We start from the raw sequence: 18,995 nt of genomic DNA, 5'->3' as shown, positions 1-18,995 counted from the left end.
TACTCTATTTTGCAGTTTCACGCTACATTCTCTTAACTTATGTGTCCCAATAGAGGTTACTTTCACCTGCTCAAGGAGGTTCCTAATCTCATTCTCTCATTTATTTGGAGTTGAGATTGAAACTTTACTAAACTCCTTTTTGCTGAGCCTTCTGGTGCAGTTCCTCATAAAGATACAGTAAGATTGGCCATGACCAAAAAGTATGTGATCACACTTCCCGATGTCTTTTGGTGTTAGATAAGCTTATTGGTGAGTTCATACATACAGGTTGTCCTCTACCCATGTCAGATGCCCTTTATTGGCCTGACGTCTGAGGATTTTGATATATGACTCTAACCAGCATTTACATATTCCACCATTTCAGACTCAGAGAGGTGTTTCCACACATTTATGATCTGTGCCAAATCTACTGGAGTTGTGGCATTACCACTAGGGATTCACACCTTGCCAGAGTTGGCAGCATGAACATTACCTGCTGTAGACATTTTTAAGGCATTTCTATCAACATTCACAATTAATAAAAAAAAATTTCCCAAAAATTTTTTTTTTTTTTTTTTTTTTTTGTTATTGATTATGTCACCTGATCAATATTTATGATTGGCATATGTAAGAAATCAATAATTATCTCACTAGGGCCTCCATTATATGTAAGAATATTTAATAATAAATATCTTGCGCTCGTACTTCAGTATGTCAGAATATTTATACTGCTCTGAATATAGCAGTGTATTTATTTATGGTTAATAAGCAAAGATCTGTGAAAAAGGAGAGTCTTCACCTATTGCCATAAATCAATGTCGTGAATTCTTTTTAATTGATTAATTTATTTTTAAAAGCATATACCAATCTTAGTGAGTACAGTCTACAGTGTGGAATATATATAAAAATATTTATTCGCCAGACATGCAAACACGATATATGATCAAACAAGAAGTGACACAAAACGATAACTCTGCATAAAAATACTAACTTCAAATAATCAATGCAATGTGATGTTTAGCTCAATAATGAAAGTGAAACTAAAACAAAGTGAAATAAAACAAAGTGAAAGTAAAACTAAAGCAAGATTACCATTTCTTCCCAGGTATAGTATAAGCCATAAATTAATGTTCTATATAAACAGACTACAATGGTCTGCGAATCACACGGCCCAAAGTCATTCCACTGCAGAAGGAATGAGAATAAGCCATGCAAAACGGAAGACTTAAAATTGCAAATAATGCACTGAATCTGATATTAATACAAATGTATAAAAACAAAAATCAGCTTTTTAGAGAAAAATCTACCATGGTTTATACGGCTGGGATTGTAATCTCATTACCCTTAAATATGCAATATAAAACATATAAGGAAGGAATAAACAATTGTTGAATAAAATCAAATAACATAGCAAGGCATAATTACCACACTTAAGATAGCCGCTAGCTTCAAATCGTTACCAGAGTCCTAAGATGGACGCCTTTCTTAAGATGGTGGCTTCCCTTCAAGTTTCAGATGAATGATGTGGATCAGGGAGTATGTCTGCATGAGTCTATTGAAAAATGTAATAGCGTGTGTGGTGTAAGTGTGAGGTGTGTTGTCAGTAGTGTAAAGTGTGTCGTCCCTCATCTGGGTTGGTCTTTTATATGGTAAGAACAAAGAACTATAAAAATTACCATAAGTAAAACCCAGAGGGATGAAACATTATCCCAATTGGTCGGGATATTCTATACCTAAACTGGTGAGATCATAGACACACCCCTTTTGATAATTAACCCCATACTGGATAATAAAGTTAAATGATTTCTCTATATGTGAGATTAATCATATAACACAACATAAAACTTTGTCTAGACTCCCAGTACATACATAAATGTCCACCTGTATCTCCATAATTCACCTGGGCAAGTAATGCCATTTCAATAATTATATTATTTAACACAATATAATATTTTTATATTGGAATATCTCAAATTATCTCAAGACTGCACCTGGTATTTCGTCTCCAGAGGGCAGTATTGTACCGTTCATTAGATTTTGTATTTAATATAATTAAAACAATTTGTTATCTGATGACCTATTGACCTGTCGGCTAGTGAAAAGCAATTACTTATTTGACCATGCCAAAGGGCTGTCAGATATAGTCTAGGTTTGGGAATATTTACGACACCTTGAGCACTAAACCAGTCCAAAGCAATCCTTATATAAACACTCCTACCACATGCCTTGAAATGAAGTAATACGTTTTTAAGACGCACAAGTCCTTACACATCATAGAAAAGTATACTTATGTATATATATATATATATATATATTATATATCTAATATTATATAAGTATCAAGTTCACACTTCTATATTAATAAGAATACAATGTACTATCGTTAATATACATCTTACATATGATGATGTTTTCTATAAAAACTTATATGGTTCATCTTTAAATGTCTGCTAGAATATACTGGGGTATTGTCCATTGTTATATACTTATAGACAGACTGAGATATCCCCCTTAACATAGCGTCAGACTGACTAAGTTTTATCTGATCGAGATGTCAAAAGGGATCTTATTTACGATTACATAGAAATACAAAGATCTCTGTTGAAACCATAGACCCTTTGTAAGCCTGTGAGAGACATTTTGTTTAACAAGTATATATGAACTTTGTTTCACCTTAAAAACAAGATGGATCCTGTCCTGTTCAGAACCTTTTATGCATAATATGAATATACATGGCTTTTAAATCATTTTTCTTTTTTTTTCTATTATTATTTTAATCAACCCCCAATAACCCCGACAAACCTCTCCCTACAGTGACAAAAAACAGAATGTGAAATGGCCGCCAGCTCACGTCTATTTATGAGGTAGGGGGCATGTCCATGTGCTGAAATGTTTCATTTGGCTGTCTGGTTCCAACGGACGACTGAGTCATGGGTCAACGTTCTCCCCAATGTAAACTAATATGGCCGCCGCGAACAACGCCATGTGTTCGCAAAATCGGCGGGCTGCGAACGAGCGAAGTTCGCAGCGAAGCGACCACCGGGAGAACCGCAAGGCCATCCCTAACCTTTGCTTCCCACCATACAAATACGCTCATTCTTGGCAGTATATGACTCTACACAGCCATGTGAGTTGAACCTCACAGGACACATTGGGAAGTGTTTTGAGGGTAGCACTTACCCGCTGAGGGGCTGCTAGAAACAAGCCAGGTCTCCCTTATCCAGAGGCTGTCTACGCAGGTACCAGCTCCACAGCATGCTGACAAAGTTCAGGCTTCATCTTGAGGTGTCTTGTTGAAGATTTATTACAGTACTTGAACACAGGTGGGTGGAGGGATGAGGGTGCAGGATACTTCAAAACACAAGCAGGTACAGAGGGACAGATTCTCAAGTAAAGTCCTTCAATAGCAGCCTTAAGTATTCCTGATGGTAGGGGGACAGCCATCTAATCTGAGACTCTGTAAGAGCAGTCAAAATCCTTTGCAACCTCTGGTGTCTAACCTTCAAAGCACAGGCACACGTGGAGCTCAAGGCAAGGTCCTATTCACGATGATCAGAGGCAGCTCCCAATCAGCTTTCCTGTGACACTGTTCAGTGAAAGGCATCCTTCTTTCAGATGAGCTTTCACGGGATGTGCTTGCAGTAAGTTTCTTTAAGTCCAAGTTCCTCCCCAGCCAAACACATGCTGAGGCCTAATCTCTTCAGCAACACAGGCTGCCTCCCAGGGCCAGAGGCCCCAGAAGAGAGATACTCTGATTAGACCCTCCCAAACATTTATCTTCTCCCCAGTTACACTTTTTAGCCCCCCCCCCCCAGGGATTGACTGATGTTGAATAAATATTTATAACCCAGTGGCTAATCCATCCAGCTTTTTCATCCACCAGGCTTAGGCATAGACCACCAGGCTTAGGCATAGACCTGGCCAGATATGAACAATAAATTGCTGCTAAGTACAGCAGAGGTAAAAATTAAAATTAGCCAGCCTAAAGGCCCATACATAACAAAATCATACGTAAAATTTAGTTTGCAAACTAACTGACGATTTTAGGATCGTTAGTTTGGTGCTTTCCACAGTTGATTACCATTTTTTGTATGACAAAAACTGGATGTGAAGGCTGTAAAAATTTTTATTGTACGTAAACACAACATCCAATTTTCATTTAGTTAGTACAGTTTTCATCTGAAAAAAAATCATTAGAGAAAGACTACGCATGCTCGGAAATGAAAGAACACATACAAAACAATTCAACAATTTACATCACTTCTGACGTTGAATTCTGTTGTACGAGAATTTTCGTATGAAAGTAACATCTTCACTTTCGATACGAGACTGGCATGCAACAAAAAACGGATGAAAATTTGTCCGATAATCTGATCGTGCGTACGAGGCTTAAGGCAGGAGAGCTACATCAACTTTTTCCAAACATCTTACCGAAAACTGGTAGGGAAGGGTGTACTGAGCTTAACGGTTTGTATCAGACATTTTTCCTGTGCATTTGTCTGTGCCAATCTAAACCTTCCATGTAGGATTTGGTCAGGGCATGACAGCAGCATGGACAAAAAAACATTTTATGTTTAACATACATGGGAACCCAACTAGGACTATGTATACCATTTTATGTGAGCAATAAGCATTCAATGCATTTCTGCTTGCTTGTTAGTAAGGCTTTTGACAACTAAACTACACTTAACATAAAGGATACATTTTCCACCAGTTAGAACATGTACCAGGGGTACATCTGCCAGGGAAAATGAATTTAGTAGAGCAGTTTAGCCTTTATCAAATACAAAATATTGGAATACTAAACTGCAGGCAAACAGCCAAATATGTGGACTGATTGGAAGTTGTACAACTTGGCACAGTTCTCAGTGATGCCTCCTGAACACAGCCTGCCAGTTGGATGACGAAGCCAACTGTCTCCTCCTGTCAGAACATATGCATAAAGTAGGGCCGAATAGTCTATACCTATAACAATGAAAGTGGTGTCATCATCTGGCAGTGCTGTGAGACAGAGTTGTGAATTGGATGGACAGAAATAAAAAACAACATTGTGTATAAAGTATGTATTTCATTGAGGTATTAAGGTGATCAGCTGGAGTTTAGCTTTAACATCCTGATTGCAATGTTGATTTGTTTCAGGTGAAAGTGGAGTTCACTCACAACCCAGAATTCTGCAGTCTGTCTACATCCAAAGCGAAATACCGCAGAGACGTTGTCATTCAACCCCATTCATCCTTTGCTGTTCCTTTTATCATTGTACCACTCTCTCTGGGTCTGCATGACATAGAAGTAAAAGCTGCAGTCTTTCAAACTTTTTTGTCTGATGGTGTCAAGAAAAAGCTAAAGGTTGTGGTAAGTATGGGTTTAGATGATTTAAGTGCCTTCAAAATTCAGGAGCGGAATTAGTAGTTCCATTTGCCCATAGATTAATTCTGGCCATCTATAGGAACATTCTGGCCAATATACAGTAGGAACATTAACTATACTATCTTGAACAGGTATGAGCAGAGTGATTCAGCCAAAAATAGCTTTTCCTCCAAAATTATGAATTTTACTTTCACTGCAAGACAAAGATTGACCTCTACCCATGCCACATCCCAAAACGTATAATATACACAATAGAATGCAGAAACTAGTCCTGCAAATGATGGACTTGACTTGGCAGCAACATAAGACCGAATCAATTAAAATTAATAAATGTGTTATTTATATACATCTTTAAAAAAGGATGCTTGAAAAACATCCAAACACAAATTAAAAACACTTTAAAATAATACATGTGACAAATGAATGTACAATGTGGCCCTTTTACAGCACCTCCCCGACTTGATACAGCATAGGTTACAATACCCCAAGATATATTGGTTCGCCTCCGATGGTCAACGCATTTTGCTTTGGTGTGCAGCTTCCTTAAGACCACATTTTGAGCTTGAGAGGTCCTGCAAAGAAAAGTGGGAGAAACCACTCAAAAATAGGTGTGCAAAGCTTGTAGCATCAGAGTCAAAAATACTTGAGGCTGTAATTGGTGCCAAAGGTGCTTCAACAAAGTATTGAGCAAAGGCTGTGAATGCTTCTGTACATATGATTTTTTTGTTTTTTATTTTTAATAGGTTTGTAAAGATTTCAAATAAACTTCTTTCATGTTGTAATGAATCCATTTTGAAATAAGACTGTAACATAACAAAATGTAGAAAAAGTAAAGTGCTGTGAATACTTTCCCGATGCACTGTAGGCAAGGCAAAACACCAATTTTGCACATACTGATTTTCGCATGCATGCGCAGACAAAACAGAGGTCTTTGTCCTCCCTAACTGCACCATCCTATTACATATGTAAAGGGAAAATACATGTGTAAAGGTCCGGAAGACTGGCCAGAGACTTTCTGCACATCTGCGCATGTGTGCACAATGTCATTCTCACCTAGACAAGAAAGGAGGAAGAACAACAAAATAAGAATGCAGTTGCAAAAATATATATTCAATGGTGGGATGGTGGAAGAGGGTGAGGCTGGAGCCACATGCACAGACATTGGTTTTGGAGTGAAGGTCTGCTTTACCATAAAAAAATGCAACCTAATAGAAAACCCATCCATTGAATCCAAAACTCCACATTCACATTGCCAAGGGTGGCAAATTGTCATGTTTGGTGCTTTCATGTTGTGATTTGACCTTGGCAATAAGGAACTCAACTAATTAATTGCTGCTCAATGTCTTTTAGCCAGAAGGAGTTCGTATTACAAAAAATGTCAAGACAGTGACTCTGGAACCACAAGTGAAAGGACAAGGTAAGTCCTTTCTGAGGTCACAGATTGTCTTTGTTTTAGTGCTAGAGACCTTATCATTAAAGGAAGTCTGAAAACGAGATAAACTTTTTAAACAATGGTATATGTTCAATTATGTTAAAAAAATGGAAAATGTGCAGAGAATATTCTATGAAAATATAACAGCTAAACTCCAGGCACAAAAAGAAATAATTTAAATAAACTCCTGAGTAGACACAAATAGTATAGTTCACTATGTGTGCACCAAATGCCCTAGTAAACCCATATATTACCTTGGTAAAGTAATGGTGACTCACTGAGCTGAACATAGCCTGTACAGAGAGCAGGGCTGTGGAAGGGACCCAGCAGATACTTCGGCTACAGGGTGCCTGTAGAAATTACAGTGGGGAGAATACAAGGCCAGTCACCCTGCACAAGAAAAGACAAAAGCACTGACCGGTTTGTATGACAGGAAACTTCAATGGCAAAGTTCAGGAGATGTTCCACGACATTGTTGTAAATTTTTATCTAGTGGATTGTTCTGGAATTTTTTATCAATATTTACTGTACTCAATTTTCTTTTTGAATGTTTGATACTAAAAAAATAATTGCTAGCCATACTGCAGATGTCACATTAAATGACATCTGTGTGTGTGACCACCCTATGGGTTAAAGTAGTTTAAGGTGGAGCTGTATTTTGGTTATGGCGTCAACATCCTAATAGATGAGTTATGACTTAGATGGGGTACTGACAAAATTCATTTATAGTAGTGATCAACCGATATTGGTTTTTCGTTGCCGATACCGATATTTTGACCAATGCATATTGGTATCGGCCAATATTGGCCAATATTTTTGTACATTTAAAAAAAATATATATATATATATTTTTTTTTTGACAGGTACTTTTGTGGAGGGATCTGGGGGTCTAAAAGACCCCAAACCCCTCTTCTGCACTTAAAAGCATTCAAAACACCAAGTTTGGCTATTTTGAATGCTGTCATTGTTTTGAATCTGGTGCCAGACAGTACCAGGAAGTGATGTCACTCATGACATCACTTCTGGGTTTTTGCATGGAGACTCGACAAGAGCCAAATGCGGCTTTGATCAGGTCTTCAGCGTTTGTGCAGGTTGGTTGCCTGGGTCTCCCAGTGAGCCGTAGAAAGCGGCTGGAGGGGAGGGGGCGTCCGCTCCTGCTTCTTGTTATGACAGCCGAGTGACATCTCAGCCGCATCGGTTGTCGTTACAAGACAGCCGACCATCGGCTATGGATGCTGGTACTTGGGTGATGCCTCTAGCTGCAGACATCACTCTGGTACATGCACTTTCCCAAAATATCGGCAATATCGGTAACCTCCAGGGCCAATTTTGATATATCGGGAAAAGTGCATATCAGCCCTCGATATTATGCCAATCCCTAATTTATTGTTAGTTTTTGTTTTCGTAGGAGTGGTTTCATGCTGGATTACTGCACACATCTGGAAGAAATACACAAAGATTGTTGTGTAGTGGGGAAGCATGCCCACTCTTTAATCCGTTTCTACCTGAGCCAACGGGACACGTAACAGAGGACCTAACCTACTCTCTCTCACATGGGATATCTGCAGGGTGACCCATCCTGGCTTAGCCAGTACCTGCGGACAGTTCTCTGTATACCTGTTTCAGGCCTTAGAACAACAGACTTCACTTTGGTTCTTGGCCCTTTTGACACAAATTTTCTTTCTTTCTATGTCACGTTATAGGGATTTGGAAAAGGTGTATTTCATTCCAAGAATGCCTTTTAACAGTTTACCAAATCAATAGAAAGCAAAGATATTTACATAGAAAAAATGTGGCTGATGATGCAAGACCTCTCAAACACATGCCCAGCGCTAGTGGTCACTGTGAAATATTCTGTAAAACAATTTATGTAAACTACATAATAAAATAACTAATAGCAGCTACTGTAAAGAAAATTGGTAATATGAAAAAATGCAACAGATACTGTATTCTTCTATACAGTATGAATCGCACTCAGCAGCGCTGTATACGCTCAAACGTATCTTATAATAATAATAAAATGTCCATAATTAATGGTAAAACATAAGCAGTCCCTCTGATCACCAGTGAGTCTATTTTAATTGAGTGGCATGGAGTCCGTGTCTATGGGTTCAGCAAACGGTGGTACTCTAATTTTAGATGAAATGAATGTGTCCTTCCCCACACCTCCAGTGCACCCCTCAAAATGGACACTCACCAGATATAAGATGAATCAGAAGCCCTTAAAACATTTGCTTAATAGCAAGCTCCTCTTGATTCCTCTGGCTCTGTTGCTACAATCACTAGAGCCTGTGACTTATTGTTTCTACTCAAGCCTCCCAGTTGCATGTGATCCAAATAGCCAATAGGAAAGAAGCAAAAGTAGGGCACGGATAGTGTGATATCATTTTAAAATGTATTAACATATAAACCCCCCGTTTCCAATCTGCTTACATTTGGCATAAAATAATAAGCGTATAAGTGTTGCAGATACTCTGCATGACGCTACCTCTCTGCTCGCTTTCGGTGTCTGCACAGCCTACAGCGTGGAGCCACGGATCAGCGGTGATGGTGTCTGGCGTATCCTTGGTATCACTCTCCTGCCGTCCAATTTATGTGCCCAGAAGAACCACCTCCTTGACACTGTTATCTATTCAATCGCCTGGCGGCACCTCGCGGTAATCGCCATAATGTACAATGCCACACCAATCTACCGGTTTGCAATCTCTCACAACACCCATATCGGCGTGCATTGATTATCGGCCCATCATAAACTTTTTTCGAAAGTTTGTTATTTAATCATGTACTGATGCCATTATACACAGTACCACTCGTGTGTGGGCGCTACCTACAGGCCAGTCTATTCATTGTCACTTATACACCCAATACAATATATATAGTATATTCAGAAATTCACAAACATTATTAACTGAGATTCATATAAAATTGATTAAATGAATGTATAGATTATATCACAATAATAGCAGATACATTAAAATCACATATAATTACATACTATAAATAATCATGCATAATCATAAAATACTCATATATATAATATAATAATCCCTTAAAAATTTTGCAGGCTTAAATATCATAAAAGTTATTAAGTAAATGAGTTGGATACTTAAATATAAAGTGGATAAATGTGTTAAAAGTTATTTAAAATATTTTCAGGAAGTAAGGTGGGACCAGTTCTCCTTTAGATCAGACTTATTAATAGTTGCTTAAAAAACAGTTAAGGTCCAAGTCTATATTTAAACTATTAGGTGCAAGTGTGTTAGTCAAATAGATCCATTGAGTTTCTTTTTTGGATAGTTCTCTTACTCTATTTCGTTTATGATGGGCCAATAATCAATGTACGCCGATATGGGTGTTGTGAGAGATCGCAAACCGGTAGATTGGTGTCTACTTTTGATTCTTTCCTATTGGCTATTTGGATCACATGCAACTGGGAGGCTTGAGTGGAAACAGGAAGTCACAGGCTGTAGTGATCGTAGCAACAGAGCCAGAGGAATCAGGAGGAGCTTGCTATTAAGCAAATGTTTTAAGGGCTTCTGATTCATCTTATATCTGGTCAGTATCCATTTTGAGAGGTGCACTGGAGGTGTGGTGATGGACACATTAATTTCATCTAAAATTAGGAGTACCACAGTTTGCTGAACCCATAGACACGGACTCCATGCCACTCAATTAAAATAGACTCACTCTCACTGGTGATCAGAGGGACTGCTTATGTTTTACCATTAATTTTGGACATTTTATTATTATTATAAGATATGTGTGAGCGTATTAAGTGCTGCTGAATGCAATTCATCCTGTATAGAAGAATAAAGATATTTACATACTTCAGCCACCCATTGAAGGTGGTGACACTTAGCTTAAGTTACAAACAGTCCAGCATAGTTCAGAGATATGAGAGAAGAGATGAGAGGCCCCTTATTTAAAGAAGGGTGTCCTGGAGTCCAGCAGTCCTTCCACCATTTCAGGCTTCCCCCTAAGGGGAAGTTAAATGAAAAAAAGCCCAACTACCTTCATGTTGACCTAGTCCAGTCCACCTGCAGAGACAACCAGTAAACACTCTCCTCATGGCAACCAACTTCCCTGCCAGCTCTTCACTTTTACTAATAAAAACTTTCCCAGGGTGCCCCTCTCCTAGCAGGGGCAAGGCTGGAACCTAACCCAAGCATCTTCCAAGCAGAATCTAACTCTAAAGTTTTGGGGGCATCTAGTACCCAACCAAGGGAAATACAACAGACCAAATCCATGCCCTACCCTACACTTTACCAAGACAATGCTTGTTTACTTCTGCTTTAAGGAACAAAATTGTGTTTTAAAAGTTTTAATTTTGGGATTATATATATATATATATATATATATATACACACACATACTGTATTATTCAACTTTTTAATATATATTTATATATATATATATATATATATTTTTTTTTTTTTTTTTTCGTTATTTAGTTATTTTAGTGAAGTTTGTTGAGTGTTGGGTTCTTCACTATCCTTTCCCATCTTTTTTCATCTCTTTGTGGTTGTTGTTCACAGGTGGGGTCCAGAAGGAGGTGATTGATCCATTAATGGAGAAAGATATTGTCCCTCATACAGAAGTTGAAACCATTGTAACAGTACAAGGTAAAAATAAATAAATAAATAATAATAATACAATTGAAAGAAAAAAATGCAAAGATAATATCAAGTGCCTCAGGTTCCTTGTTTGGTTGTTTAACCACTTAAATACTGAAACTTTCACCCCCTTCCTGCCCAGGCCAATTTTCAGATTTCAGCGCTGTTCCAGTTTGAATGACAATTGCTCGATCATGCAACACAGTACCCAAATGCATTTTTATCATTTTTTTTTTAGACAGATAGAGATTTCTTTTGATGGTATTTAATCACCACTGTTTTTTTTTTTTTTTTGCTAAACAACAAAAAAAGACCAACAATTAAAAAAAAAAAAAAAAGTTTTTCTTAGTTTCTGTTATAAAATTTAGCAGATAAGTAATTTTTTTTTTTTTTCACTGATGTGCGCTGATGAGGCTGCACTAATGTACACTGATGGGGCTGCACTGATGGGAATGCCAATAACAGGCAAGTTTGTTTACATATGATCAGCTGTGATTGGACACAGCTGATCACATGGTAAACGGCTGCTGTATTGAAACCCTTTACTTTGTTCTGTGATCAGCTGTGCTATCACAGACAGTGCCTGATAGGGATGGCCTTGTGGTTCGCCCGGCGGTAGGTTTGCAGCAAAGTTCGCTACCCACCAATTTTGCGAACACATGGCGTTGTTTGCGGCGGCCATATTCCTTTACATTGGGGAGAACTTTGACCCATGACACAGCCATCAGGTGGAACGGGGCAGCCAATTGAAACATTTCAGCACATGGACATGCCCCCTACCTTATAAATAGACCAGAGCTGGCAGCCATTTCACATTCTGCTTTTTGTCAGCGTAGGGAGAGGTTGGCTGTGCGCATCAGGGACAGATTGCCAGACACAAATAGCTCTGTTAAGATCCACAAAAGTCCTTTTCAGGGCTGGTATTTGGTATAGGTCTACTACACTTTCTTTTCAGTTTAGGGACAGGTATCCAGTGTGCTCTAGGGACAGAGATCAGCAGTGACAAGAATCGCTCTGTTAATGTCCACAAAAGTCATGTTAAGGGCTGCTATATATTTGGAATAGGTGTGCAGTTTTTCAGTATAGGGACAGGTATCCAGTGTGCTCCAAGAAAGAGATCAGCAGTGACACAAATTGCTCTGTTAATGTCCACAAAAGTAATTTCAAGGGCTGCTATTTATTTTGTATAGGTGTGCAGTGCACTATATAGGGGTGTAATCCACGGTATAATATACTTTGTAATATAGAAAGCATATTATATTTGTATTGTGCACTGTGCAGCATTGTGACTGGTGTGGTGACTGAGCGTTGCTTAAGCAATACTATAAACAGTGACAAAAGCACTTTTAATGTATTATAACTGGTGTGATAGACCAGTGGCCCCCCAATACCACATATTGAAGTGGGGTGTTATCTGAGTATACTTTTACAAGTGTATTTGTGTACTGCAACAATATTGCCTCTTTTGCTGTGTTAACTCTGCTACACACAGTGCCAAACTCACTGGCCAATTTTTTGAACAACTGGTATGATAGACCAGTGGCCCCCCAATACCACACGTTGAAGTGGGGTGTTATTTAACAGTATACTTTTCTAAGAGTGTATTTTAGTCCTGCCAAAATGTGGCCTCTTTTGTTGTGTTAACTGTGCTACACACAGTGACAACAGTTACTGGCCAATTATTTGTAGAACTGGTGTAGAAAACCTGTGGCCCCCCAATACCACAGATTGAAGCGGGGTGTTATCTGAGTATACTTTCCTAAGTGTATTTGTGTCCTGCAACAATATTGCCTCTTTTTCTGCATTAACTCTGATACACACAATGCCAAACTCCCTGGCCAATTTTTTGAACAACTGGTGTGATAGACCAGTGGCCCCCCAATACAACATATTGAAGTGGGGTGTTATCTGAGTATACTTTTATAACTGTATTTGTGTCCTGCAACAATATTGCCTCTTTTGCTGTGTTAAAGAGGTTGTAAACCCATTTATTTTGTATTTATTTTTTAAACCTGAAAGAGAAACACATAATGAGCTAGTATGCATCGCATACTAGCTCATTATGAAATACTTACCTTAGAACGAGCCCCTGCCGTGCCGCCCGCTTACCTGTATGACGGGCGACATGTTCAGTCGACCGTCTTCCAGGATCGCAGCATCCGGTCATCTGATTGGCCGGAGCCACGGTGACGTCACTCCCGCGCACGCGTGCGGGAGCCGATGGTCACGGCACGGGGCTCTGAAGGAACGGCACCAGCGGCTGTTCCTTCAGAGCGCATGCGCCAGTGATGTCACTGGCTGCATGACAGGTAAGTATCTCCTAAACGGTACATGTTTAGGAGATATTTACTGTACCTATAGGTAAGCCTTATCATAGGCTTACCTATAGGTAAAAGTTGCAGAGGAGGGTTTACTTCCACTTTAACTCTGCTACACACAGTGCCAAACTCACTGGCCAATTTTTTTGAACAACTGGTGCGATAGACCAGTGGCCCCCTATACCACATATTGAAGTGGGGTGTTATTTAACAGTATACTTCTCTAAGAGTGTATTTTAGTCCTGCAAAAATGCGGCCTCTTTTGCTGTGTTAACTGTGCTACACACGGTGACAACAGTTACTGGCCAATTATTTGTAGAACTGGTGTAATAAACCTGTGGCCCCCCCAATACCACATATTGAAGTTACCTGAGTATACTTTTACAAGTGTATTTGTGTCCTGCAAAAATATTGCCTCTTTTGCTGAGTTAACTCTGAAACACACAGTGCCAAACTCCCTGGCCAATTTTTTGAACAACTGGTGTGATAGACCAGTGGCCACCCAATACCACATATTGAAGTGGGGTGTTATCTGAGTATACTTTTACAAGTGTATTTGTGTCCTGCAACAATATTGCCTCGTTTGCTACGTTAAGTCTGATACACACAGTGCCAAACTCACTGCCCAATTTTTTGAACAACTGGTGTGATAAACCAGTGGCCACCCAATACCACATATTGAAGTGGGGTGTTATCTGAGTATGCTTTTACAAGTGTATTTGTGTCCTGCAACAATATTGCCTCGTTTGCTACGTTAAGTCTGATACACACAGTGCCAAACTCACTGCCCAATTTTTTGAACAACTGGTGTGATAAACCAGTGGCCCCCCAATACTACATAGTGAAGTGGGGTGTTATTTAACATTATACTTTTCTAAAAGTGTATTTTAGTCCTGCAAAAATTTGGCCTCTTTTGCTGTGTTAACTTTGCTACACAGAGTAACAACAGTTACTGGCCAATTATTTGTAGAACTGGTGTAGAAAACCTGTGGCCCCCCAATACCACAGTATGAAGCGGGGTGTTATATACCCTTTACCAGATACACTGCGATTCTCTAGAGACTTTTGTCACAGGGTAATTTAAAAACATGACAGGCAGAGGAAGAGGCAGACACTTACGCAGGGGTGGTAGGGGTAGGGCAGTAGCACTAGGCTGGAGCCAAAGTGTGAAGTTTCAGAAGGTGCGTTCTATTACGTCAAGCGACGCACCAGACTTGGTTGAGTGGCTCACTCAGCCTTCCTCTTCTGCACCCTCCTCATCCTCTCTATCTGCTATCTGGGTGTGTGCACCCCCAAAAACACCACCACAAACACCACCACCACTACCTCCTCATACCCTCCGCTTGAGTCACTGGAATTATTTTCCGATCCATCACAAGACATTTGCGATGCACAGCCATTGTTGGCCTTGGATCAGGAAGAGGAGGAAGCAACAGCCGCCACTCAGCATTCTGACGACAGTACCCAGATCAGCCCAAGGAAGTTGGTCCCCGCTGTTTCTGCCTACTCCGAGATCTCGAATGTTAGTGGTGGGGAAGGTGACGTGGATGATGACGTGTCTATGAACATCACGTGGGTGGCCACAAGAGAGGAAGAGGAGGGGTGTTTAAAGGGAGAGACGGATCGGCAGATAGGGAGGAGAGGCAGGCAGAACTTGCATTGCACAAGAGGTACAAAGCAGACTGCAAATGTATCAAGAGCGAGCCATACACCATGTACAGTCACATCTGGCGCTCCCAGGATGCCAGAACATGGCTCCGCAGTGTGGGCTTTTATCAATGTGTCAATTGCTGACAACAGTGTTGCCATCTGCAGCCTTTGCAGTCAACGCATACGTTGCGGTAAGCCCAACACTCACCTAGGGACGACCGCCTTAAGAAGGGATCTGAACTCCCATCACCGAGCCCAGTGGGAGCAACACCGTCAGAACCCAGAAAGCCACACTCCAGGCTCTCACCGTTCAGCCTCTTCTCCTTCTCCTTCTCTCTCCTCACATTTGTCCTCCACTCCACCTTCCATGACACCGTCATCATGTTGTTCTGGAAAAAGGCAGGCTTCTGTGGCCCAAATGTTGGAGCGGAAAAAAATGATGACGCCGGATAACCCTCTTGCCCAAAGTTTGACTGCTGGCTTGTCGGAACTGATAGCCCGCCAACTACTGCCATATAAACTGATAGACTCGGAGGCCTTTTGTAAATTTGTGGCCATTGGGACACCACAATGGAAGATCCCAGGCAGGAAATATTTCTTGCAGAAGGGCATTCAAGAGCTGTATGGCCATGTTCAGCGGCAAGTGAATATATCTCTGGCACACAGTGTTGGTGCCAAGATACATCTGACCACAGACACATGGTCTAGCAAACACGGGCAGGGAAGGTACTGTATATCACTTTTACTGCCCTCTGGATGAACCTTCTGACCCGTGGCACCCATGTAGATTTGGTTGTACCGCTATGGATTGCATGCAGGCCTGCTCCTCCATCCTCCCTCTCCTCCTCTGCTGACTCCTCCTTATCCACTGCTACCGTCTCTTCCGCTGCTACCGCCCAAGATCCCCAGAACCTATTCCACATGCCAGGTGAGACGTTGCCATGCTGTGCTGTGTCTGTTGCGCCTTGAATTCAAGAGCCACACTGGTCCTGCACTCCTTTCAGCTTTGCGTTCACAGGCAGATCATTGGCTAACACCGCTCAATTTGACAGTTGGTAAAGTGGTGTGCGACAACGGTGCCAATCTGCTGAGCGCGCTGAAACAGGGCAAAATAACACACGTGCCATGCATTGCACACATCCTGAACTTGGTTGTGCAGCGATTCGTTGCCAAATACCCTGGGGTCCAGGATGTTTTGCAGCAGGCCAGGAAAATCTTGGCCCATTTCAGAAGATCTTCCACAGCCATGGCTCGCCTTGTTGACATTCAGCGGCGACACAACCTGCCTGTCAGGCATCTTATTTGTGACTGCCCGACGCGATGGAACTCAACGTTGCATATGCTTGATAGGCTGCTCCAGCAGAAACATGCAGTTAATGACTACCTGTACAAACTCTGCGGCAGGACAGGTTCTGGGGAGCTTGGGTTTTTTTCACCTCGCCAGTGGCTGCTCATGCGGGACGCATGCAGACTTCTGCAGCCATTCGATGAGATCACCAAACTGGTCAGTCACGGCCAGGGTGCCATCAATGACATCGTACCTTGCGCCTTCTTTCTGGAGCATGCATTGCATCATGTCATTGATCAAGCCGTCGAGGAGCAGGAAGATGAGGAAGTCGCAATGTTGGATGAATTCCCAATGGGTGCTACTCCATCTGCGACAAGTCAACAACAGGAGTCTGAAGAGGAGTCAGAGGAGGATGGTGCCAGGATGAGGAGGAGAAAGAAGAGCATCCTTTAAACCTTTCTGGGATCCCTGGTGTTATCCGAGGATGGGGGAAGGAGAACGAGGACAACATTATCCTGGATGATGAGCTGGAAGCAGGCCACTACACCACTTCCAGTTTAGTGTGAATGGGGGCCTTCATGCTCCAGTGTTTTAAGGGGGACCCCCGTATAAAAAGCGTAAAGGGCAAGGACCAGTACTGGCTGGCAATGTACTTAGACCCCAGGTACAAACAAAAAATGGTGGAAATGTTACCACCATTACAGAGGGTGGTCAGAAAGCAGCACTTCCAGGCCTTGCTTTGAGAAATGCTGCATTCTGCTTTTGCGTGCGCTAGCAGAGGGCGTGCGCTAGCAGAGGAATTTCCAGTCACAGAGAGACAGCTGTGGGTAGCAATCCAACAGCGCCTGCAAGAAGAGGGCGGTTTGAAGATGTCTTGGTCAATTCAGATATGAGATCCTTCTTTCAGCCGACCCATCGACAGCTGTATTCCGGATCCATCATCAGGGAACGCTTAGACCAACAGGTGTCCGACTACATTGGGTTAACGGCCGATGTGGATGCTCTGAGGAGTGATGAACCCCTGGACTACTGGGTGAGCAGGCTTGACCTCTGGCCAGAGTTTGCACAATTTGCAATGGAACTGTTGGCTTGCCCCCCCATCCAGTGTCCTGTCCGAAAGGATGTTTAGCGCAGCAGGGGGGATCGTGACCAATAAGCGCATTTATAAAATGAATGAGGCATGGATCTCTGAGGAATTCAACACATGGGACCAGTAGACCATGTTTCAGAAATTCCTCATGACGGGCTACAAATATCTGCCAGACCGCCATCCACCCACAACAATTCCTGGTCCTTGTCTTTGCTAAATACAGTGGAATAAAAGGCATTTCATGTCCATTTTTGGGGGCCTTTCATGGCCGACAATTATTTTTTCTGTGAATGCCTAATGTACCTCCAGCCACCAAATACTACATTCTTAGCTGTCAGGTAAACCCATGTGGTCTAATTTTTGGGGCCTATACTGGCCGACGCTTACTTTTTTATCCTGCGAATGCCTAATGTACTTCCAGCCACCAAATATTACGTTCTTAGCTGTCAGGTAAACCCATGTGAGCTAATTTTTGGGGCCTATACTGGCCGATACCTACTTCTTTATCCTGTGAATGCCTTATGTACCTCCAGCCACCAAATACTACATTCTTAGCTGTCAGGTAAACCCACGTGGTCTCATTTTTGGGGCCTATACAGGCCGACACTTACTTCTTTATCCTGTGAATTCCTAATGTACCTCCAGCCACCAAATACGACATTCTTAGCTGTCAGGTAAACCCATGTGGTCTAATTATTGGGGCCTATACTGGCCGACACTTACTTTTTTATCCTGTGAATGCCGAATGTACCTCCAGCCACCAAATACTACGTTCTTTGCTGTTAGGTAAACCCATGTTGTCTAATTTTTGGGGCCTATACTGGCTGACACTTACTTCTGTATCCTGTAAATGCCTTATGTACCTCCCTCCAGTCACCAAATACTACGTTCTTAGCTGTCAGATAAACCCATGTGGTCTAATTTTTGGGGCCAATACTGGCCGACACTTACTTCTGTATCCTGTGAATGCCTAATGTAACTCCAGCCACCAAATACTATGTTCTTAGCTGTCAGGTAAACCCATTTGGGCTACTTTTTGGGGCCTTTCATGGCCGACACTTACTTCTGTATCCTGTGAATGCCTAATGTAACTCCAGCCACCAAATACTACGTTCTTAGCTGTCAGGTAAACCCATGTGGGCTAATTTTTGGGGCCTTTCATGGCCGACACTTACTTCTTTATCCTGTGAATGCCTAATTTTTCAGACTGGAATTGAAAATCAATGGGTCTGTAAAGGTTCTGCCAAATTGTGGAATG

General features: G+C 41.3%; 1 protein-coding gene across 1 annotated transcript in view; it reads left to right on the top strand.

Annotated features, from left to right (window-relative positions):
• LOC309552830 (A.superbus venom factor 1-like) overlaps positions 1–18,995 on the top strand; it is a 360,768-nt gene that overhangs the window by 193,049 nt on the left and 148,724 nt on the right. Inside the window, exons 13-15 of the mRNA XM_082253740.1 lie at positions 5,119–5,331; positions 6,697–6,763; positions 11,314–11,400. Coding sequence (XP_082109866.1) covers positions 5,119–5,331; positions 6,697–6,763; positions 11,314–11,400 — 367 coding nt within the window. The remainder of the gene's footprint in view (positions 1–5,118; positions 5,332–6,696; positions 6,764–11,313; positions 11,401–18,995) is intronic.

The sequence above is a fragment of the Pelophylax lessonae genome, assembly GCF_965119305.1.
Source record: "Pelophylax lessonae genome assembly, chromosome: 4".
Taxonomy (NCBI): domain Eukaryota; kingdom Metazoa; phylum Chordata; class Amphibia; order Anura; family Ranidae; genus Pelophylax; species Pelophylax lessonae.
This window is presented reverse-complemented; position numbering and strand designations above follow the sequence as displayed.